The 24,245-nt window shown below is 46.6% G+C and overlaps 3 protein-coding genes across 9 annotated transcripts in view; 2 read left to right on the forward strand and 1 right to left on the reverse strand.

The window, feature by feature from the left end:
• Positions 1–6,630, forward strand: part of RABGAP1L (RAB GTPase activating protein 1 like) — a 409,469-nt gene extending 402,839 nt beyond the window's left edge. For 6 of the 7 annotated variants that reach the window (XM_029080877.1, XM_029080878.1, XM_029080881.2 and 3 more), the window contains one exon: positions 727–6,630. In XM_029080877.1, coding sequence (XP_028936710.1) covers positions 727–879 — 153 coding nt within the window. In that variant the 3' untranslated portion in view covers positions 880–6,630. The remainder of the gene's footprint in view (positions 1–726) is intronic. The other variant, XM_029080879.2, reaches the window with a different exon arrangement.
• A 2,836-nt stretch (positions 6,631–9,466) lies between these two features.
• On the forward strand, positions 9,467–18,913 carry LOC100081772 (calcyclin binding protein). The gene is made up of 6 exons (XM_001515561.6): positions 9,467–9,675; positions 13,856–14,075; positions 16,294–16,390; positions 16,708–16,807; positions 17,449–17,543; positions 18,559–18,913. The coding sequence occupies exons 1-6, from the start codon at positions 9,655–9,657 to the stop codon at positions 18,713–18,715; spliced, it is 690 nt and encodes a 229-aa protein (XP_001515611.1). The 5' UTR covers positions 9,467–9,654; the 3' UTR covers positions 18,716–18,913.
• A 1,343-nt stretch (positions 18,914–20,256) lies between these two features.
• On the reverse strand, positions 20,257–23,792 carry MRPS14 (mitochondrial ribosomal protein S14). Its single transcript, XM_001515282.5, has 3 exons — positions 23,702–23,792; positions 21,426–21,584; positions 20,257–20,674 (listed from the first exon to the last, which is right to left on the reverse strand). Exons 1-3 carry the CDS (start codon positions 23,744–23,746, stop codon positions 20,492–20,494), a joined length of 387 nt encoding a protein of 128 aa, XP_001515332.2. The 5' UTR covers positions 23,747–23,792; the 3' UTR covers positions 20,257–20,491.
• Positions 23,793–24,245: the final 453 nt, after the last annotated feature.

Genomic DNA, 24,245 nt, shown 5'->3' on the forward strand with positions numbered 1-24,245 from the left:
TGATGTTGCCTATGACTTTCATTGGAACTCTCCAAGTTTTCTCTGTTTCGGGATCTTTCTTGTTAGGGCAAGTCCAACAGAAGTCGATTGTTAATTAGCCTTCTTTCTGACATAATGTATGTTCTTCCTGAAAACCAAAAAAAGTTTTCTTTTTCGCTCCATAACTCCACTGTCATCCGTATCCCTGGCAAGTGAGCAGTGGATGCTGACAGGCCTTTTCTCTTGAGTACCTTGGCTTCCTCCGCTATGATAAAATCTCTGTCCCGTTCGTTTCCTCTACCCATTAAAAGAAAACACCCTGAGATCTTGGAAGGTGTCTTCTTGGCACAGATTCCTCCACTTCCTTCTAACCACTCTCACCCCCCCATTTGCAGCTAGTAAGTGTTAACCCAGTTTGGCACCTAAGAGGACACCCCATCCTGCATTAGTACAGAGAATTCAGGAAAGAGGAAGATTTTTCTCCTTTCCTGTTTCATCTGTCGAAAAAAAAAGGAACTTGGGTTACTGGGGGCGGTGGCACGGAGTGGGTGTGTATGTATATTTGCATATATATACAGAGTGGGGTAAGAAAGAAAACCCAATTTAATCCCTCCGGGATCGTAGAGTTTGAATCTGAGGAATAGAACTAACATGCCTGGGCCACGGGTGGGGGTAAGAGGAGGCGAACAGTCGAACATTGAAAGGAATCCTGCATGCGGAGAGACATTTCCATGTTCTTTTTCTTAGGAGCTTGAGCATCAGAGGGGAGCCCTCATGAATGAAATCCAAGCTGCCAAAAACTCTTGGTTTAGCAAAACCCTGAACTCTCTCAAAACAGCCACGAGCACTCAGCCTCCCCAGCAGCCTCAGCCCTCTCAGCCACCCAGAGAGAGTACATAGTTGCAACCACGCCCCCAAGCAAAAGAGCACAAAGATCAAAGCAACTGGAGCCCTGGAGGATTTTCCCACTGTCCTTTGGGGAAAACGAGGATGACCAGGGAGCAAGCCTTGAACCGAAATTCTTCAGCACCTTTCATTCAAAGTTCAAAAGGAAGTTATTTAAAAAGTCCTCTTTTCTGTTCAGTACTTACTTTCCATCAGCCTTGGCAAAGGCCATGTTCAGATCCCTCATGTGTTTACACATTATTTTATTTGCCTAGATGTTAAAAAAAATAAACCATTCAGAAGCCATTGTTCATGTGGAACTAACTAATTACTCTTGTATCTTGCATAAAGCAGTAGGATTTTCTTTTTTTTTTATTCAGGATTGATGTGGTGGGACCCAGGATGTCAAGGTAAGGAAAGGCTCTGGTTGGAAAATTTAGAAAGCGCCAGGTCATGACAAATGTCTAAGCCCTCGTCCTGGAGGTCTCACATCCTTCTCATGGCGGGCGGGCCAAAGGCCAAGCAGGCTTCTGGCCCGATTCCATTTTTATTCCTTGTGGTAGAAGTGTGGACACGATACTGACATTTGACCTGCGGGGTCCTGGTGTCCTGGGTTTTCCCAAGCCAGACGCCGTAGCAGGGAGAACGGGGATTGGAATAATCCCGCCGATCCAGCCACCCCCTGGCCACTGGCCTCTTCTTTAGAGTCCTGAACATGGCTTTGCAGCAGGACAAAAATTCCTTTTGTGTTTGTCCTCGAGAAAGGTTGGCAATCACAACCGTTGTGGGCAGGGATCTCATCAACCAACTCTTTGGTCCTGTACTTTTCCAAGCGCTTAGTACAGTGTTCCTCACCCAGTAAGCGCTTAATAAGTACCACTGACCGATTGATTTGATTTTGAATCTTATTTTAGCATCCCAGCAAATCAGTAGAGCATAAAGTGGCTGTGAAAAGTAGCCAAAAAAACTTGCACCAGGATGGCAGGGCTCTGGCGGCAGCCTTGGGCCCAGGATCGAAACCTCCTACTTGCAAGTAAGTGGAGGAGAGAGACGGGTGGTGGGAGGCTGTTCATTTTGACACAGCCACTTAGGAAACACTAATGCCATATGCACTAAATCTGTTGTGCTATAAGACAACTTCTAAATCTTTTAGTCGAATGCTTGGAAACTTTTTTCGGGTAACATCTGTATCTCTAAAAATGTGTGCCGTTTTTATCTCTATGGCAAGGAGGTGTGAAGACATTTGTAATGTTTTCTGATTGAATATAAAAATGTTTATAGAAATACTTATTTCATGGAAAATTGAAACTATTGCTTAAAAAATTGATGGAAATATTTTTTTATTATATTTAACTTGTCTATATATATATATATATATTTGCAAATATATATATATATATATATATAGACCTGGCAAGGAAATTTCTCAGCTGAGCCAAAAAGGTTTAGTTGAGTTTTGAGTTTCCCAGGTTCTAAACTGTTCCGCAATATTCTGTCTACCCTGTTTAATAAAGATTAACAAGACTCATCTTTGGTTTATTGTTAAGCAGATTGTTTGCAAAGGATATAAAAATGCTAGAACGGTGTAACTCTCATCCTGGCCAAATGTTTCATTCAGAAAAGGAACCGGTTCTTGAAAGCGGTCGTCAAAATACAGCCAACTCCACTCTGGGTAAAATCGGAGCAGTTTGATCACTCAGAGTGTCTTTTTCCCAAGGTGCATATTAATCCCTCAAATGTAAAGTCCACTCAATTATAACTTTAAAAAAGATCCTCGAGAGTATAAAGTTTGCCTGGAAAATATGCTCTTTGTTCCATCCACTACAGTTTGGCTAAACAGAAGCATGTTTTGGCCTAATATTTTTCCCGATGTTTATTTCCTTTTATCAGAGAAAAATTCCCCAGTGTTTCCAAATTGTGGAAATTCCGTTTGTCATATTTTGGCTTGTTTATCAGTAGAACCGAATGTAGTGCCTGAAAATGCGTTTGACTTTTAAAGTGGAAATATAGTCCCTGCCGAGCCCGTCAGATTGCTAACTCTGATTTCCATATAACCTGAAGGCAGACCTAAACACTCCAGTCACTCTTTTCTTGGTAGGTGTGGAAGCAGAAAATGACTATATAAAAAGAACACTCTCTTACCAGCTCATTTACTCATCTTGATCATACAGTTATGGATGTAACTTTGCTGACTCTCATCTGATTTTGGTCCTATGGATCCTGCCTAGGCAGCCAGGATTTCTTTCTGAATAAAATTACCACCGATTCTTCTCTCTTGGTAGACAACTCCCATCATTCTCCTGCAGGGTTTGTTTCCTCTGGTTTCTACAGAACAGTATGTGCCAGGAGACTTGGACACGTTCCTGCAGAATCTTCCTTAGTGAGAAGTGAGACATGGGTAGAATGACCAGGTATCGTCCATCCCTATGCTGACAGTTGCCTCCGGGTTGACTAGCAGAGCACTTCTCCAGGCCCCAGGGCTCCTAAATCCTGATGGGTAGTTCTCAGGTTTTCAAGGCCAGAGGAAACAGCGTTCACTCCGGTATCTGGAAAGTCTGGGAACTTGACTCCATTGCCATATTCTAAATTGGAGTGTGACACTCTGGTGTTTCACTGAGTTATATTTTGACTCCAGCAATAGAATTTCCGTAGGAGTGATTGAGTGTAGAAATATGAAATTCTATACAGGATCATTTTTACACACCCGTCTGATGGGCCAGTAGTTTTTTCAGAGAGTAAAAATAATGCAGCTTAAGGAGTTGTTGAAGGGAGAAACCTTCCTGATAGAGAAACAATTTTGGAACCTGGCATTTGGAAAAGTTATATATAAATCAGATTTTCGGGTGATGCTCTCAGTGCTGAATGTCAGAAACACTGACATTCCTCCCCCCTTCCCTTGTTGGGTAGGGTCTGGCATGACCTGAAGTGCCATGAATTCGTTCTTAGTGCCTAGGCAGGCGGGCGTATGGGCCGGCAACAGCAGCATTGAGTGCAGTCCAACAAGAGCTGGTGTTTGGCATGTAGAGGAGGCTCATTTAATGGGTTGGAACAGCACTAGCCAAACATATCCACAGCCAAATATGACTTTAAAACTCCTTCCAAGAATAGGAAACCATAGCTTCACATTAACTAATTTTGAAAATTAGTCCTTTTCACCAGATGTGAAAATTAGCCCTTTAGCAAATGGACAAAGTACCAACACCCAGAAAGTCCTCAAAGGCCTCTGGAGCATTTTTATTTTCTGACATGATCGCTTTACCTTCGTATGCTCATCCCTTCCTATAATACAAGTGCAGAAAAAGGCCAGCCCAAAGCCTCAACCCTTCCAGCATTCTTAAAACAGGAGTCATTTTTCCCTAGGGCGAATTCAGCCCTGAAACCACAGGTTGAGAGATGAAGAAAGATCAGTGCTACTTGAAGAACCTGTTCATTTGCTGTTCGTCCCCTGAGGTTCTTAAGTCTCAAAGAAAACAAAGCCAAATTTAGTGCTGTAAGTGTTTAATAAATTCACACACCCTGAGTTATCCAAAGGATGGTTATCTATAGAAAACCAGTCTCATTCAGGGAAATTTGAAGTTTCTTTAGTTCTCTGTATATATCTGCATTTATCAGAACCTGTAGTAAAGATGCCTTAGTTTCACAACTCTATTGCCTTGTGTCTAGGACAGCTGTGCATCCTGACTCTTAGCAGTGCTTTTCTGTGACTTGGGTTTCATTTCCCCATTAGAAAAGCAGTCTGATCTTTGGGTTCAGAGTCCATGTGCTCTAACGTTTATCATGTTTCATCATTTGCTTCCAGTTTTTAAAACCTCCTCAGCGGTCACTTTATTTGCCTTTCTCTCCTATATCATTTGTCGAAAAAGCTCACCTAGCTGAGAATTTGGCTCTACATCCATGCCAGAGGGGAGAATTGAGCAGTCCAGGGATCAAGAGCTTACAAGCCACTTGAGTCTTAGAATCCAGGACGAGCAGGTTAGATTCACCTAGGAGGAGAGCCACTTAGAAGACTTGACTGCAAATTGACTTGACCCCCAAGAGCCAGGCTTTGCTAGAAACTCTTGGGCTTTCTTTGACTAGTGGTTGAAAGTGAAATGCCAAATGGACTCTAGCACTGTTTCCACAAACACTAAGGTATAGTGGTTGGGGGAATCCAAGGATCTCTTTCCCTATAATTTTTCAAAATTCTATTGAAACCTTACTTGCCTTGTCTTTCTAGGAAAAAGAATGTTGGGAGCCCTGAGCAAGGAGGTAACGTCACACCCGATACATTGTTAGGATAAGTGATTTAATAAGCTTTAAACCATGTCAGTTTAATCCCAGAATGGCACTGCTTGTTGGAGAAGGCCAAGAAAACAGGCAAGTTTAAATTTTATGATTTGCAGATACAAGGCTATTTTAGCCAAAGTTGCTCAATCAATGCCCTTTAAACTCTTAATTTTGTGTCACTCTAGACATGGTATTGTGCAACTACATGGATCTGAAAGCAGCAAAAAGACCTGAATTATTTCTCCCATCAAATACCAACCCTATTCCATTCTTCTTTCTTCTGGTTGCTTCCCTGGTCTTTCACTGTCTGCTTCTTTGCCACAAAACACAGTCTTATGCTAAGACTTGTCTTTTCTTCACAGGAGGTTCCCATGTCATGCTAAGTAGGATGTTACCTTCCCAACCTCTCATAAAGGATTTAATAGGTGGGATGAACAAATGTAGAAAGTGGGTGCTTAGGAATCCGAAAGTATTTAAAAGCAGAGGTCACTCTCCCCAGATGCCATCACTCCCCAGATTCCATCACTCTCTCCAGATGCCAGCAGCTGCTAAACTCTCTATTTTTCCCCTAGTCCATAAGTCAGCAAGTTAAATAGGAAACTTATCCTTTGGACTAGTATGTCTACAGACTCATCTTTCCAGGAATTTAGGGCTGTTCCGGCACAACAGAACTCCTCGGGAATTGGTACTTTAAGGTATTTGAATGGGTTTTATCTGGCAGAATGTTGGGTCAAAAATAAGCTTTTCTTTCCAAATTTCTCCTTATTCAGTGGGACTTATTTAACATGTAAAGGGGTTTAGTATATATGTAACTTTGGAAAACTATATATTATATAGAGAATAATATATAGGAAGCTGAAATGCAGTGATATAACTAACATCAAAGGACTCTGGTGTTATTAAAACACAGGAGAGGAACTGGAGATGATGCCAGAGTCCAAGATGTCTCAGTAGCCTTTTGCACCAGTCTGTCTATTTTGGGTATTTTACATAATGCATGGGTTTGGTTCCAATTTCAATTGAGAAAAAAAAATGATTTCCTTTTCACTCTGCCCCACTCCCCCTCTTCCCTGACTTCTGCCCCTCAGAGGGGGAGAAAGAGCCATTTTGCTTACCTGCCTTCCCATTTATTTAAACAAACAATAAAGTAAATGGGGTGTATGGATTAAGCCCAAAAAGGACGATTCTGAGGGGACTACTAGAGGAACATTGGTGACCTCTCTCCCCCAACCCACCCCCCCAATACACAATATATCCCCAACACACAAAATCACCATGACCCCTCATGACTGCCAATTAGGTCTTGTTCCATGAATCCATGTATTATGTAAAGTGTAATATCTAAATGTAAATGTAATGCTTGTTATGAAAAGTGCAATTGACTGTACATTGTCCCCCCCAAATGTCTACTTTTCTATTTGTTACGAACTTGTTCGGATTAGTACCTGTTTTCATTGTGTGGATGACGGCGCCTTGTAAAATAAACAGAACTGCAACCAAGAGGCCCATGAGCTGCCTGGTTTGTGAGCCAACCTGTTCCCACAGCCACGGGTTGCCTGCTTTGGCCCCATTAAACACTACCAAACATTTGTCATGAAATCAGCACGGAACTGCAGTTTTCAAGCGTTCAGCATATATGCAACCCTTCGAGAGGACAGGGATGTCAGCCTGGAAGACAGTCGGTCACCAGGAGACAAAGGGGAAGCCACGTATAAATTTCCTGCCACAGTAAGAAATATTCTAGCCTGCCCACGCCCTCTCCCCGTCTCACTTCAACATGAGTTCCTACTCAGCAGAACTCACAGGGAATCCATTCCGATCTGAGATCGTAGGGCAAGCACCTGAGAGCCCCACCACCATTGTCTTTCTCAAGATCCAGTGGACATCGTAACCCTGATACCAAGGGGGGCTACTATGGCAACATGATCCTACCCTACCTTGATGCTTTGCAGGATAGGGGGCCGAACAAATGGCATTGAAATTTGCTGCATTTTAGTAACTCTTACCACAGTCAATCAATGATATTTGTTGGAGCGCTTACTATGTGCAGAGCATTGTTCCACGTGCTTGGAAGAATCCAACAGAATTAGGAGACACAGTCCCTGCCCATAACACAATGTATTTTGTTTTCTTTGTCGGGTACCTATCTGAAAACTGAATTACCGAGTCATGATGATATGGGTTCTTTGCTTTTTTAAAATATTTTTAGATGATATGGGTCTTGGGCCAAAACATATGCTTTTAAATGTTAAAAGTCTGACTCACTTGCTAAATTCTTTATGGTTCCCAAAAGCCCAAATTTTGGGTGTGATGCAAGATCCATCTGGTCAGAATTGGACACAGTCCCTGTCCCACATGGGGCTCACAGTCCCCATCTCCTTTTTTACAGATGAGGTACCGAGAAGTGAAGTGACTTGCCCAAGGTCACGCAGCTGAAAAGTAGCAGAGCCGGTACTAGAACCGATGACCTTCCGAGCCCCCAGGCCCGTGTTTCATTGTACCTGATATACCTCTCTCCAGTCGCCTCCCCCAATTTACCTTCCTAGATTGTGGAGCCCCCAGGTCAAGGTTCATGTCTAATTCCCACCTGTGCTCCCTTTCCCAATGCTTAATACAGTGCCCTGCATAAAGTACACACTTAATAAATACTATTCCAACTACTAGTAAGAGAAGCAACGTGGCTTAGAGGATAGAGAACAGGACTGGGAATCAGAGGACCTGAGTTCTAATTCTGAATCTGCCACATGTCTGCTTCGTGACCTTGGGCAAGTCACTTAGCTTCCCTGTCTCTCGATAACCTTATCTGTAAAATGGGGATTGAGACTGTGAGCCTGATGAGCTTCTATCTACCCTAGCACTTAGAACGGCGCTTGACACATAATGCAGGCTAAAATGATGTCATCACTATTATTATTAGTAGGAAGGGGAAATGACAGCAAAAAAGTCACGTGAGGGGAGGAGTGAGTAGCAAGCGAGTGCATAGGGGAGCACTCAAAGAAGCAGTGTGGCTCAGTGAAAAGAGCCCGGGCTTGGGAGTCAGAGGTCATGGTTCGAATCCCGGCTCCACCACTTGACTGTGTTACTTCGGGAAAGTCACTTCACTTCTCTGGGCCCCAGTGACCTCATCTGTAAAATGGGGATTGAGACTGTAAGCCCCATGTGGGACAACCTGAATACCTTGTATTTACCCCAGTGCTTAGAACAGTGCTAGCCACATAATAATGATGTTATTTGTTAAGCATTTTCTATGTGCAAAGCACTCTTCTAAGCACTGGGGGAGGGGGGTGGAGAGCCCTCGTGGAGCTCACAGTCATCCCCCTTTTACAGATGAGGGAACTGAGGCACAGAGGAAGTGAAGTGACTCATCCAAGGTCACCCAGATGACAAGTAACAGAGCGGGGATTAGAACCCATGACCTCCGACTCCCAAACCCGGACTCTTGCCACTGAGCCACGCTGCTTCTCATCGTAAGCCCTTAATAATAATAATGTTGGTATTTGTTAAGTGCTTACTAGGTGCAAAGCACTGTTCTAAGCGCTGGGGGGGGATATAATAATAATAACGGTGGTACGTAAGTGCTTACTAGGTGCAGAGCACTGTTCTAAGCGCTGGGGTAGATACAGGGTAATCAAGTTGTCCCACTTGGGGCTCCCAGTCTTCATCCCCATTTTACAGATGAGATAACTGAGGCACAGAGAATAATAATAATGTTGGTATTTGCTAAGCGCTTACTAGGTGCAGAGCACTGTTCTAAGCGCTGGGGGAGATACAGGGGAATCAGATTGTCCCACGTGAGGCTCACGGTTTAATCCCCATTTTCCAGATGAGGTCACTGAGGCCCAGAGAAGTGAAGTGACTGGCCCACAGTCACCCAGCTGACCAGTGTCAGAGCCGGGACTCGAACCCACGACCTCTGACTCCCCAGCCCGGGCTCTTGGCACCGAGGCACGCCGCTTCTCTAAAGAAATGCTTAAGAAATGGCGTCATCGTTCCTATTTATTAGGATCCCGACTCTGCGGCGGGCCAGTCCCTTCGCTTCTCCGGGCCTCAGGTGCCTCATCTGTCAGATGGGGATTGAGTGGGAGCCTCACGTGGGCCAAGCCGGTTTGCCTCTTTCTCCCCCCGCGCTTAGAACCGTGCTCGGCACGTGGTAAGCGCCTAACAAACCCCAGCAGGGGAGGCCGGGCAGGGGAGAGCCGAGATGCCCGCCCAAGTCCTCCGACGTCCTAGAGCGGCCCGTCGCGACGCCGGAAGTCGGCGCTGGAGAGCGAGGCCCGACGGGAACTTCCGGGGCGCGCGGGGGCCGTTGCTAAGGGGACGGACCTTCCTCCCTCCCTCCTTCCCGACCAGAGGCTGAGGGGACCGCGGCTCGGGCGGCGGCTGCGGCTGCGGCTCCTCCTCTTCCTCTTCCTCCTCGTCTTCCTCCTCCTCCTCCTCTTGCTCTTCCTCCGGAAGGTCCCGGCGTCCGCTGGGGTTGCGCGTGCGGCCCCGGGCGGTGTCCCCGGCCGAGCCCCAGCGGCGAGCATGGCGGCCACCCTGGAGGAGGTAAGGCGCGGGGATGGGGCCTCCAACTCCTCGCCCGCCCGCCCGCCCCCAACAGTAATAAGAATAATGTCGCTATTCGTTAACTGCGTACTATGTGCAGAGCACTGTTCTAAGCGCTGGAAGGGGGATACAAGGGGATCAGGTTGTCCCACGTGAGGCTCACAGTCTTAGTCCCTATTTTAATAATAAGAAGAATAATGGTGGTATTAAGCGCTTACTAGGTGCAGAGCACTGTTCTAAACGCCGGAAGGGGGATACAAGGTGATCAGGTAGTCCCACGTGAGGCTCACAGTCTTAGGCCCCATTTTACAGATGAGGTCAATGGGGGCGCAGAGAATAATAATAATGATACTGTGGGTATTTGTTAAGCGCTTACTCTGTGCCAAGCACTCTTCTAAGCTGCTGGGGGCGGGAATGCAAGGTGATCAGGTGGTCCCACATGGGGCTCACAGTCTTAGTCCCCATTTTACAGATGAAGTCACTGAGGCACAGAGAATAATGATAATGTTGGCATTTGTTAAGCGCTTACTCTGTGCCAAGCACTGTTCTAAGCGCTGGGGGGAGGCACAAGGTGATGAGGTTGTCCCACGTGGGGCTCACAGTCTTCATCCCCATTTTACAGAGGAGGGAACTGAGGCACCGAGAAGTGAAGTGACTTGCCCACAGTCACACAGCAGACAAGTGGCAGAGCCGGGATTAGAACCCATGGCCTCTGACTCCCAAACCCGGGCTCTTTCCACCGAGCCGAGTGACTTGCCCAAAGTCCCACAGCTGGCAAGCGGCCGAACCGAACCGGGATTTGAATTCATGACCTCTGACTCCCAAGCCACGCTGCTTCCCTTCTCTAAAATGGGGGTTCGGGACCTGTTCTCCATCCCACTTGGGCCGATGATGAGGATGGTGTTTGTGAAGCGCTTACTCTGTGCCAGACACTGTACTAAGCGCTGGGGTGGCTACTGTCCCACGTGGGGCTCCCCGTCTCAATCCCCATTTTACAGATGAGGGAACTGGGGCCCAGAGGAGTGAAGTGACTTGCCCACGGTCACACAAGCAGACCAGTGGCGGAGCTGGGATTAGAACCCATGACCTTCCGACTCCCAGGTTCTATCCGCTATGTGGAATGGTGTCTACCCCAGCGCTTAGCACAGTGTTTTGGTGCATTAAACGCTTATCAGATACCACAGTTGTTGTTGTGCGCCAGGCGCTTTGGGACAGAGAAACCAGCCGAAGCGAACCATCCCCTCCCCGGCACCACCTGCCTACACAGTGGCAGGAAGCTTCAGAGGCTCAGATCGCTCAGAGTAGTGTCACAGCCAAGCAGTGTAATGTGAGCTTTGAAGGGTGGGCAGAGGGAGGTCCCGGTCGTGGCTCTGGAGTCCCATCGGGTTGTAATTTAATTTTCGGGACTTTAATGGTAACTGCGTCTCGTCGTAGAGCAGTGATGGGATGTCTGTCATTGGGTGAGGTGGATGAAATGACCCTCGTCCAGTTAGAGACGCCATCCTGGCCGGCCCGAAGAGCATCCCGGTTGTAGTTCAAAATAATGAAATCCAGCTCTGTGTTTCCTTATTTTGGGGGGGCTTCATTTTGTTGCCATAGTGCTAAGTGTTTTCTCTCTGCATTTTGTCTTTAGGGTGGTCTCATGCAAACCCTGAAAGGCACAATCTCAAAGTAGCTAATGCCCTGAAATGAACCCATGTCTCTGAAAACAGACTAGTTTTTCATGTTGAATTTATGTCCCAGTTAAGTTTCAGAGCGGTAGAACGAGGCATATCCGTGGGTTCTAAGCAGTTAATAGCCTAAGGTGACTTGCTCCGTTTCTGTGCCTTTTAAATGACATTTGGGTTGATACTGAGTCAAGACATGGTCCGGGGTGAAACCCTAAGTTGTTAAGTTCTTGATTTACCCCATCGACTCTGAGCAGAGGGACAAATTCTGAAGGTGAAGTGATCCGTCGGTGACACTAGCAATATGCCTTGTGTTTGTGTAGTGCTTCTATTTTTCTAAAGCACTGGCATATCAGATGAGTTCATTTCCCCCCACAGATTTGTCGGGTAGTGATGGGCAGTCATTATCCTCATTTTCTAACTAAGGAAAAGGCAGAGAACAGTTAAGTGACGGCCCCAGTTGACAGTCGGCCGGTGACCGAGCTGGGACTAGAACTGAGTTTCCCGCCCCGGACCCTCTGCCCTTGCCGGCTGACCATGCTGCCCTCTGTGTCGTGATGTGCGGGAGCCCATTCCTCACAACAGGACTTAACGAAGACCAACGTTATTATTATTAATTATTATTATTATTACAGTATAACAATATAACAGACACATTCCCTGCTCAAAATGAGCTTTCAGTCTAGAGGGACTTAAAGTGCGACTTAAGCAAGATTTATGAAGAGTTGACTCTCATAGCTGGTATCAGCCCTGTGACCATGGGTTGGAAATACTGTAGAGGTATACACTACCTTAATAAGAAATGGATGAGTGCTTTTACAGAACTGCTCCTGAATGTACCCTGTTTTAGACCCAATTACTTAGTTGCGGGTTTATTTAAAGTCCTTCCAGGACTTTGTCATATAATTGAGCCATTATTCCTTTAGTTCGTATAAAAGCAGAATCGTTCAGAATTATGCTTCAATTTAGTTGTACTCTTCATAGAAGAACTGTCTAGTTTGGGCCCAGTGCATTGCAGCACATACACAAATCCATGTTCTGTTTAATTCATTTATAGTGCCCCTTGCCAGTTACTTCAAACATGTCATTAAAATTTGCTGCATTTTAGCAGCTAATATCACACTCGATCAATGGTATTTGTTGAGCGCATACTTTGCGCAGAGCATTGTACTAAGTGCTGGGGAGAGTACAACAGAACAGAATTAGCACACACATTTCCTGCCCATGACAGAGTGTATTTCATTTTCACTGTTGGGTACCTATAGGTAAACTGAATTACCGAGTCATGATGATATGGGTCCTTTGCCTTTTTTAAATATTTATAGATGATACGGGTCATTTGCCAAAACATATGTTTTTAAATGTTAAAAGTCTGACTCGCTTAATTTTTTATGGTTCCCAATAGCCCAAATTGGGGGGATGAGGTAAGATCTATCGGATCAGAATCCATCTGGTCTGGCTTGCTGAGAAAGAACATGGGCATGTGCTGCTAGTTTTCTGTTGTTTAATTTTTCACTTATTTTAGAAAAACAAAACGTTTGTAGAATAAGTGCTTGAAACAGTATGACAGAAATATTTTTGTAATAATAATACTAATTGTAGTATTATTAAATGCATACTGTGTGGCAGGCAGTTTACTAAGCACTGGGGTGGATACAAGCAAATTGGGTTGGGCACGGCCCCCGTCCCACGTGGGACTTACGGTCTCAATTTCCATTTTACAGATGAGGTAACTGAGGCACAGAGAAGTGAAGTGACTTGCCCAAGGTCACAGAGCGCATAAGTGACAGAGGTGGAATTAGAACCCATGTCCTTCTGACATCCAGGCCTGTGCTTTATCCACTAGACCATACTGCTTTGTAATAGTGATTTTTATAATAGTGAAATCAATAAATAAATGATTGGATTACATCCACGATGAGCCAGTTAGATGTCATTTTAGTACTAGGCTGCCCTCCCGATATTAACTATAGCCCCAGCAGCTAATGAGTTACAGAAAGTTACCTGAAAGTATCCGAAAAACAGCAAAATCCAAAAGAGCGATGAAAGAGCCTAGCCAGGGAAAGGGACGAATGCCAAGTGAATACAAAATGATGCTCACAGAATATGGCTGGGGAGACCTTTGGCTTTTGGAGACCATTTATTTGGAAAGCTAGTTATTGCAGATTCATGCCCAAATTAATTTCAAACACTACCATCGTGCACCCTCACGTTCTTTAATATGGAGTCATTCTTCTCCTTTAAAGGATTGGTGCTGATAGAAAACCATAGCCTTGCACATCCATTTCCCTGGGTAACATTTATGAGACTAAGTGTAGTGGGTTCCTTAGGAAAAGTGTAGGCCACGTGAGTTATGTCCATCCAGTTGGGTTATGTGCTGGAGAAAAGGATACTGCAGTAACAAGTTATGACCTGTTCAGGGGTGGGAGAGGTAGCTATAAATCAAATTTCCTTACCTTGCTTCTTTGAGTTGGCCTGTTGGAATTAACACATTTTGTATTTTTTAAATGCAGCACCAGAAAGACCTGGAGGAGGTGAAAAAATTACTGGAAAAGGTGACGAGGAAACGAGTTCGGGACGTCCTAACGGCAGAGAAAGGCAAATTAGAGTCGGAAATTAAGAACAAGATGCAGCAGAAGGAGCAAGGGAAAAGAGAGACGGCTGACAGTGAAAAGCCAGCAGCTGTGGTTGCCCCCATTTCAGTGGGGTACACGGTGAAAATCAACAATTACGGTATCCCCGCTTTCTCCATATTCGTTCTGAATACAGCTGAGTGAATGCTCTCCCCTTTACTCAGCTAGCACATAGCATTTCCATTACCGTCCTTGACAGGTGGCAAGAGGAGCCCATCCAACCTTGCCCATTCAGGGCCAGTGAGCAAAGTTGGAGTCTGGGGTGCGAGGGCATTTACCTGGGAAACATTCCAGAATCTTTTGGGCAAAAGGCGATGGGTGAAGCTGTCAGAAAGGGGAATGGGGTGTTTGAAGAGTAAGGAAAGAAGGAAAAAGGCCGAGTCCTTATCTCACTAGTCTGTCAGACTTATCCCCTTCCTCAAGGAGATCATTCCTTGTGAGATATGATTCCAAAATACGCCTTTTCTAGAAAGCCTTCTCCATTTAAGACAAAACTCTGACTTAGACTGTGAGCCCCTTGTGGATTAGGGACTGTATCTGATCTCATTCCTCTGCCCTCTCCTGGTGCTTCCCACATAGTAAGCCGAAATAAATTCCACGGTTATTTAATCACTCTGTAATCAACCCACCCTCACTTGCCTCACTGGTGGGCAGAGGTATTGACTTACAGCCTATGTTTATACCCCCAGCTTTTGGAAAGTTCCTCAAAAGACTAGGATTGGTTATAGAGTAGAGATGGTTTACGGTTAACCCTCTCCACCGAAAGCCCTTTCCCTCCAATCATGCAGCTGTTCCACGCGCCTCAGTGAATAGCCAGCTTCAAACTGGGAAGTCTTCACGTGTTTCTGGGTGGCCCAACTCTGGCCACTTTTGTTTTAGGAAAACCCGGTTTGGATGAAGAAGGGGCTGTGCTAGGGAAAAGAAAGAAGTCTGAGAGAGAATGAACTGGGGAGCTGAGCTAAGGGCAAGTGTACAAGATCATGCACTCAGCTGTAATATTATTATTATTGTTGTTATGGTATTTAAGCACCTACCCTATGTCAAGCAGTGTTGTAAGAGCTGTGACAGATACAAGTTATTCCGGTCAGACCACAGTCCTTGTCCCCCACCTGGGGCTCCCAGTTGAAATAAGAGGGAGAACAGGCAATGAATCCCCATTGTATATAGGAGAAAACTGAGGCACAGAGAATCTGAGTTGCCCAAGATTGATCGTTCATTCATCATTCAATCATATTGAGCACTTACTGTGTGCAAAGCACTTACTAAGTACCTGGGAGAGAACAGTATAACAATAAGCAGACACACTCCTTGCCCACTATGAGCTTACAGTCTAGAAGGGAGGAGAGATGTTAATAGGCATACATCAGTCACATGGCAAGCACCTGCAGAGCTGCGATTAAAACACAAAGGTTACCTCCTTGACGAGCCAAGCGTTAAAGAAGACTCACACTTCCCGGGAGCTGCACCCATGTGCGTGACTGATTCCAGCATCGCATCCTCTCAAAAAAGTGCCAGGAAACACGATTTATGGAGGAATCGAGTATGCTTGGGCAGGGTTGGGGGAGGGGGTGCCAGGATTGAGCTGGTGACCCAGGGAGCTGCAATCTAGAGAACCAGCCAATGGAATCTATCGATGATGGTTTTGAAAAGTGAACAGCAGTGTCTTGTGCAGGAAGTGGTGCGTGTGGCTGGATATTGGGGAAGGAGAGCTTCTACCTGGATTTGGTAATGTGGTGGCAAACATCTGAGAGAGAGGTTCTTTCCACCGTTCTGTTCTCTCCCCAAACTCTAGAATTACAAAATGGATGACTTGAGAATATGTGCCATAAGCTATCATGGGGCTCAAATTTACTGTGAAGCATTCGTCATTATGGTATTACTTTTGCACTAAGTGTCGAGCGCTGTTCTATGCGCTGGGGTAGAGACAAGTAAATCAGGTTGGAAGCAGTCCCTGTCCCACTTAGGGCTTTCAGTCTAAGTAGGAGGGAGCACAGGGATTAAATCCCTCTTATACAGTTGTGGAAACTGAGGCACAGAGAAGTTACGTGACTTGCCTTAGGTCACACAGCAGATACGTGGCGGAGCTAGGATTAGAAACCAGGTCCTCTGAGTCCCAGGCCTGGGCTCTTTCCACTCAACCACACCCCTTCTCAAATACTCTTGTGTTTTTTCGCTGATACCGTATAATCACTTCCACCACCATCGTTGGTTTGTTCTCTGTTATTGCCTGGTGGTAAAAGGAGCCATATTTATTGACTATTGTGACAGGGTGATGTGAGAAATTCATAGTAACTACTCATCAACCATTCCCCTTACAGGATGGGATCAGTCAGATAAATTTGTGAAGATTTATGTCACCTTAACTGGAGTTCAGCAAGTCCCTGTGGAGGATGTACAAGTGCATTTCACGGAGAGGTGAGTCCTGGGCTGTTTGGTCAGCAAAGAGTAATTTGCCATCTGGTCTCAAAACATTTTAGATTTTAGCATCCATCACTTTCTTTTCTTCTTTTGCATCCCACCCTGTCCCCTTTCTTCCTCTGCACCTTCTCTTCACCCCATACCCTCAACTCACGCTAGAAGTTTGAAGGCAATAAATCCCTATTTCTGAGTCCCTACAGTAGCCAGGAAACCTGGTGCCTTGAAAAACTACCACTGCATTCTCCAAATAACGCTTCGGGGTGTCTACTGATAGAACCAGAAAGATAACGCACCCATGACTGTCTCCCTTCTAGATCATTTGAGCTTCTGGTGAAGAATCTAAATGGGAAAAATTACTCCATGACAGTCAGCAACCTCTTGAAACCCATCTCAGTGGAAGGTAGCTCAAGAAAGGTACAGTTTTGTCTTTCGGTTATTTTGCCATTTTCAGTCCTGTCCCTAGCCCCTTTGATGACAAGTGTGTCATTCTACAATCCTTACTTTTCAATTGGGGAAACTAGGGGATTTGGCCAAGTTAATCATGAAAATTGATCGGAGGACTTGGGATTAGAATGTATTGTGTCCGTTCTGTTTTAAGCAGGCCCATGGTCCTACAATGCAGGGTTTACATTCTTGAAGAAACTCACATTATAGAACTTGGACTTTTAGCAATGCTACATGTATGCAAGCAGCCATTCCTTCTGATACCATATTGCATTCTAACCAGACATACTGCATTATTAGAAGAAATGTTCCTTAATTCTTCACTTGTGTTCTGTCCATAACACAAAATATCTGCTAGATTGTAAACTCCTTAGGCTAGATATCCTCTCTATTTACTTTAAAGGTACTCTCCCAAGCACTCAGTACAATTATCTATCTACACTGGAGGCTCATTTGGCACTTTTCATGGTAGAAACATTATAGAAAGACCTACTTCTGACTCCTGTAACTAAATTAATTGTAAACATTGGGAAAGTTTACACTTGCCTCCACATGAAATAAGAATTCACTGGATCCGTCAGAGTAATCAGGACTTTTCTCTTCATTTTTAGGTTAAGACCGACACCATCCTTGTGTTATGCAGAAAGAAGGTGGATCATAAATGGGAGTACCTGACCCAGGTGGAGAAAGAAAGCAAAGAGAAGGAGTAAGTCTCCTCCCTGGGTTTGCTAAGAAAATTGCAAGGTGACCCCTTAGGAGTATGACGGGCTTTGAAGCACTAGGGTTTGTACAAGCTAGTCAAGTTGGACACAGTCCATGTCCCCCATGGAGCTCACAGTCTTAATCCCGTTTTTACGGATGAAGAGACGGAACCACGGAAATGAAGCGACTTGCCCAAGGTCACCCAGCAGACAAGTGGCAGAACAGGATTAGAACCCAGATCCTCTGACTCCCAACCTCATGCTCTTTCAACTAGGCCACACTAATGCTCTGGAAAACTTAATTTTGGTGGTCTGTATCTGTCAGGTGCTATGTCAGTTTTCTGTTTTCAGTCAGTAGAAACAGTATACGCTATGGTTTCAGACACGATCCCTGCCCTCTAAGAACTGACACCCCTCTAATTTAATTGGGGCTATATCACCTTTCTTGGGAATCTGTCGCATTGCCAAATAATGCTTGGAATTTATTGATGGGCAGCAGATCCCTGTCTCTTCTCCCCCTCGGGTTGGCCTTCTTGGCTGGGTGGGTTGCTACCCAAGCCAGACATGTGGGGGGAAAAAGAAAAAAAAAACCCTCACCTGGCAATATCTGTGCACTCACATGACACACACTACAGTATTCGTAGTAGAATTTCATGAACACCCAGTTGGCGCTGTGCCCCATTCTAGGCATTTGGTAAGTTCAGAATAAGAAAGTCACACGTTTCCTGATTACAAGGAGTTTACATTCTACTGGCAAACAAATATTTTCAAACCAATACCCGTGCCACCCCCCCAAACAACCTTGTATGAGACAGAGTCCTAGAGCTTTTCGGCTCTCGCATAGTCCTGGTTTGTCGGTTTCTTGCCCGCAGGTTCAGAATGCCCATTCGTTCACAGGCATGTGCACTTGACTCAAACACCCTTTGACTCCCCTAGGCATCCAGGAAGCACTACTGATGGAAAATGTGACTACCAGCATATTGTGCTTTATTTTGGGTTTCCACTTGCTTTTTCTTACAGAAAGCCCTCCTTTGACAACGACACAGACCCCAGCGAAGGGCTGATGAATGTTCTGAAGAAGATTTATGAAGATGGGGATGATGAGATGAAAAGAACCATCAATAAAGCCTGGGTAGAGTCAAGGGAGAAACAAGCAAAAGGAGACACAGACTTTTGAAATGAAAAAGGCCTTCCCCAGACCCCCGCCCCGGAGCTGGAATATCAGTGTTTCCGTCCAAGACCGCTGCTGGGCTGCACCAATCGATTCGACCAGTATATACTGTTTACACCCTTTCCAAGCAAAGAGCCGTGAGCTCCTTCCATTTCATGCTGAAGAATTTATTTAAATAAAACGTGCTTAAACACTTCCCGCAAAGACTTTTTGGGCCTCAATGCAAGTGTTTAACATTTTCACAGGGGAGACTCATTAAGGGGGCCCTGCTGACTTAAAGAAGGCTTCTACGATTGGTTCGGCTGCCTGGCCGGAGCTGAGGGAACCCTGCCTAGTCCACTCCTGACCGGTGGCGGGCGGGACAGTCCCCGGTCCTCATGGCTGGGGCCGAACCACCTGGGCCTAGGTCTCGAAAGCTGAGGGAGGCGTCTACGTGCCGAACTGAAAACAATTCAGAGGCAGTCAGGGACCCGTCCCAACACAAGATGCAGTGTGGCCTAGTGGATCGAGCACAGGCCCGGGAGTCAGAAGGACCCAGCTTCTAATCCCAGCTTCTCCACTTGGTTGCTGTGTGACCTTAAGTTACTTCACTTCTCTGGGCTTGTTACCCGTAAAATGGGGAGTAAGACCGTGATCCCCTTGTGTCCAAGCTGATGACCCAGCTCTGCCACTTGTCAGCTGTGTGACTGTGGGCAAGTCACTTAACTTCTCTGTGCCTCAGTTCCCTCATCTGGAAAATGGGGATTAAGACTGTGAGCCCCATGTGGGACAACCTGATTCCCGTGTCTACCCCAGTGCTTAGAACAGTGCTTGGCACATAGCGCTTAGCAAATACCAACATTATTATTATTATTATTACCTATCCCAGAGCTTAGTCCAGTGCCTGGCCCATAGTAAGCACTTAAATACCATTTAAAGGAAGAAAAAAAAGTGCCAAACAACAATGTGCCTAGCAACGCTGCTGGAAAAGAAACCAAGGGCAGCACCACCTGAAAAGATACCTTCCTACCCACAAATAACAGACACTCCGATTGAGCAAACCCGTTGTATGACCCTGCCGGTGGCTACTTCTAACTCTTACCCAGAAGGGTAAATGCTGGAGGAAGGGGTCCCCGGCAAGGAGAGCCACAAGGCTTATGTTACTGTTATTTTGACTTCTCTCCCTTGCAGACAGTCCAGACCTTCTGGGGACAGGGCAGAAGATCTGGGGGCCTTAAAGAGACACTTTGCTGGTGTACAGAAGGCTCTGAAGATGACAAACCAATATGGCAACACCAAAATGGGTAAGAAAGATGGAAGGAGGTGGCAAGATCCCTTCAGAGTAATACTTTTACAAATACACCTCTCGAGTAGCTTCTGGGAAAGTTAGACGTACATATAGATACCCCAGCAAGTGTTTAGGATTTTCACGGAAGTTTGTGTTCTTACATTGGTTTCCGTGGATATTTTCATCAATACAGTGATCGGAAGACAGAGCCAACAAGATGAGGCAAAAAGAGACTTTACCATTATCCCAGATGGGATGAATTTTAAGAAAAACACAGAGAAACAGGTCATCATCTTAGCTTTAATGTAAGGGTTCCTCTGTAGCACAGACAGAACTTAGACTTCATCAGGGTAGCAATTTGCTTGAAGAGATGGTCTCTTCCAGATCTCTGCCCCCAAGAACACCTCAGCAGACTCCCTTGAGCTATTTTATAGGGGTCGAACGTCACGGCACCTGTCATTAAATGTCATTTAAACTCGGGTTGAACCTGCACTCCTTTTGCCTTAAACAAGGAGTTACCAGATCGCTCTCTGGATCCCAGAAAGTTGGCCATGGTCAGCCAGGTGACGGAAGACGATGCGGCTGAGCCTCCAACGCCGCTTCACCCCCCGCGGCCGGGAGGTCAAGACGCAGCGATTGCGGATCCGAACGGGACAGCTGTCCCGGGGGAGGGCGGCAATCTCCTTATCGGCCACTTCCTAGAAAAAGGAAAACCTTGTGTTAAAGCTCTTCCACAAACCAGGTATCATTTAATCTAAGCCAGGGTCAGGGTGGGGGTTGGTGAGTCCTCTAAACCGTAAGCCCGTCTTCTTGATTGTAAGCTTGTTGCGAGCAGGGAATATCACTGTTTACTGTCGTATTTTCTCAAGCACTTAATACAGTGTTCTGCACACAGTAAGCACTCAATAATTATGACTGAATCAAAGAACCAGGGCTGTGAAGGATGCCAGGTTTTACACACTGAAGACAAGCCCATTTTTAGTCCCAGAAGAGGAACTCGGTGAATGATGAAGGATGGGCCAGCTGTGGCTCAAGTAACCAATTTTGCCCAGCCCCACCACTTGCTGACAGTATCTGGCCCCGACTCGGGGGGTGTGGGGGTGAGGGAGGTGGGAGTAACGGGGGAAAAGGGGGCTGCTCGTGCATCTGAGACATGGCCTGTCACCCTGCCATCAGGATGATCATCCAACAGGGATGTCTAACGGGGGGCGGGGGGCGTCTCTTTTACTTGGGGAGGTGCTGAAGGGAAAAGGAAAGGGCAACCTCTTTGCCTCCTTCTGAGGAGGGAGGAGAGGCACGGATGAAGGTGATTTATTAGGGAGCCGGAGAGCCAAATGGAAATATTTGCTTTTTCCAATAGGTCACGCTCCTTCTCAGCTTTGGAACTGGTCCCTGGCCGCCAATGGCCCGGAGTCCAGCAGGGCCACACGAGAACTGTAATGGATTTACCTGTAGATCCTTGGGCAAAATGGTGTTCTTTCTGAGAGAGTTGATCCTCAGCCTCTCGTCTGCATATTCAAAGGCCATTTTCCGTCTCTTCACATCACGCAGCATCCTCCAGTCCACATAATAACCTCGGGCTTGCCCTGCCCCTGGCAGAGGAACCACCTAATGACCATGACAATGCAGAAGAGGGACAGTTAAATCAATCCTGAGCCACTCACCCTAACCACGCCGCCCTCTTTTTACAGCTATGATGGATCAGGACTCAAGGTTCCTACTAGCAACAAAGTAATTATTCTGCACTACAATAAGGTACCTATTAATAAAGAAGCATTATTATTATAGAGAAGCAGCGTGGCTCAGTGGAAAGAGCCCGGGCTTGGGAGTCAGAGGTCATGGGTTCGAATCCCAGCTCTTCCCCTTGTCTGCTGTGTGACTGTGGGCAAGTCACTTCACTTCTCTGTGCCTCAGTTACCTCATCTGTAAAATGGGGATTAACTGAGAGTCTCACGTGGGACAACCTGATTACCCTGTATCTACCCCAGCGCTTAGAATAGTGCTCAGCACATAGTAAGCACTTAAATACCAACATTATCATTATTATTATTTAAGATAAGCAGAACCAAGTGCCAAACCATATGGTGTCATGAAATTGGCAGTAATATTACAGGCTCACCACACAATATAATGAACTCCTGCTACAGCACACTATACTAAGCACTTGGGGATTGTGGTATTTGTTGGGCACTTAAGATGTAATTACCTTGATTCTATTTATTGCTATTGTTTTTGTCTGTCTGTCTCCCCCGATTAGACTGTAAGCCCGTCACAGGGCAGGGACTGTCTGTTACCGATTTGTCCATTCCAAGCGCTTAGTACAGTGCTCTGCACATAGTAAGCGCTCAATAAATACTATTGAATGAATGAATACTGGGGTAAATAAGAGATAATCAGATGGGACACAATCCTTGTCCCACCTGAGGCCCTCAGTCTCAGTCGGGAGAACGGGAAGAAGCGTGGCTTGGTGAAATGAGCCCGGACTTGGGAGTCGGAGGTCATGGGTTCTTAATCCCGGCCCCGCCACTTATCGATTGTGTGACGCTGGGCAAGTCACTTATGTCTCAGTGACCTCCTCTGAAAAATGGGGGTGGAGACTGAGCCCCACGTGGGATCACCTGATCACCTTGTATCACCCCCACCGCTTAAAAGAGAAGCAGCGTGGCTCAGTGGAGCGAGCCCGGGCTTTGGAGTCAGAGGTCATGGGTTTGAATCCTGGATCGGCCACTTGTCAGCTGTGTGACTGTGGGCAAGTCACTTCACTTCTCTGTGCCTCAGTGACCTCATCTGGTAAATGGGGGTTAACTGGGAGCCTCCCGTGGGACAACCTGATGACCCTGTATCTCCCCCAGCGCTTAGAACAGTGCTCGGCACATAGAAGGCGCTTAACAAATACCAACATTATTATTATTAAAACAGAGCTTGGCACATAGTAAGCGCTTTACAGCATGGCTCAGTGGAAAGAGCATGGGCTTTGGAGTCCGAGGTCATGAGTTGGAAACCCAGCTCTGCCACTTGTCAACTGTGTGACTGTGGGCAAGTCACTTAACTTCTCTGGGCCTCAGTTCCCTCATCTGTAAAATGGGGCCTAAGACTGTGAGCCCCCCCGTGGGACAACCTGATTCCCCTGTGTCTCCCCCAGCGCTTAGAACAGTGCTCCGCACATAGTAAGCGCTTAACAAATACCAACGTAATTATTAACCAGTGGCATCAGTATTACTATGATTTGTGGCGGAGGGTCCGGGCTCGTTGGACCGGCCTTCCCCGGGCTAATAATAATAATGTTAATAATGTTAGTATTTGTTAAGCGCTTCCTATGTGCAGAGCACTGTTCTAAGCGCTGGGGTAGACACAGGGGAATCAGGTTGTCCCACGTGGGGCTCACAGTCTTAATCCCCATTTTACAGATGAGAGAACTGAGGCCCAGAGAAGTGAAGTGACCGGCCCAAAGTCACACAGCTGCCAAGTGGCAGGCTGTGCCCCGGGGGGGGGGGAGGCTCCGAGCCCGATCCCGAGGGCCAGGTGGAGGCCGGGGTTGGGGGGAACCCCGTTGGGCCTGGGCCTGGGCCTGGGCCTGGGCCTGGGCCTGGGCCTGGGCCTGGGCCTGGGCCTGGGCCTGGGCCTGGGCCTGGGCCTGGGCCTGGGCCTGGGCCTGGGCCTGGGCCTGGGCCTGGGCCTGGGCCTGGGCCTGGGGCGGCCGCGCACGCGCACACGCAACCACCAACCTGCCGTAGCGCCCGCGCCAGCCGGCTCAGCAACGAGGCCGCCATCTTGTCCGCCGCCCCATTCAAAACGAGCCAACTTTATCGCCAGCCGAGGGGCGCGAGCACGGACACCAGCACGGGAGGTGGCGCCACCCGGCGGAGAGGAGCCAACGGGCCCTTTCTCCGCCGCCTCCCAAGCCGGCCCGGCCCCGCGCGGCCCCAGCGGCCCAGCTCCCCCGCTTTCCTCGCAGAAATTCATTCAATCGGATTTAATAATCATTCATAGTATTTATTGAGCGCTTACTATGTGCAGAGCCCTGGGCTAAGCGCTTGGAATGGACAATTCGGCTACAGATACAGTCCCTGCCCATTGGCAGGCTTACAGTCTAATCGGGGGAGACAGAAAAAAAAACCAATTGCAATAAAATAATAATAATTTTGGTATTTGTGTTAAGCGCTTATTATGTGCCGAGCACTGTTCTAAGCGCTGGGGTAGATACAGAGTAATCAGGTTGTCCCACGTGTTGATGATGATGATAATGGTACTTCTTAAGCGCTTACAATG

This window comes from Ornithorhynchus anatinus, chromosome 16 (assembly GCF_004115215.2).
Source record: "Ornithorhynchus anatinus isolate Pmale09 chromosome 16, mOrnAna1.pri.v4, whole genome shotgun sequence".
NCBI classification, from domain to species: Eukaryota; Metazoa; Chordata; class Mammalia; order Monotremata; family Ornithorhynchidae; genus Ornithorhynchus; species Ornithorhynchus anatinus.

Excerpts from the sequence above, each read along its gene's own strand:
- LOC100081772 (XM_001515561.6), top strand. The coding sequence starts at position 9,655 with ATGGCGGCCACCCTGGAGGAG. Across the intron at positions 14,076-16,293 it reads GGTGAAAATCAACAATTACG|GATGGGATCAGTCAGATAAA; the intron begins GTATCCCCGCTT and ends TTCCCCTTACAG. Across the intron at positions 17,544-18,558 it reads AAAGAAAGCAAAGAGAAGGA|AAAGCCCTCCTTTGACAACG; the intron begins GTAAGTCTCCTC and ends TTTTTCTTACAG.
- MRPS14 (XM_001515282.5), bottom strand. The coding sequence starts at position 23,746 with ATGGCGGCCTCGTTGCTGAGCCGGCTGGCGCGGGCGCTACGGCAG. Across the intron at positions 21,585-23,701 it reads TGGCGCGGGCGCTACGGCAG|GTGGTTCCTCTGCCAGGGGC; the intron begins GTTGGTGGTTGC and ends CATGGTCATTAG. Across the intron at positions 20,675-21,425 it reads TTTTGCCCAAGGATCTACAG|GAAGTGGCCGATAAGGAGAT; the intron begins GTAAATCCATTA and ends TCCTTTTTCTAG.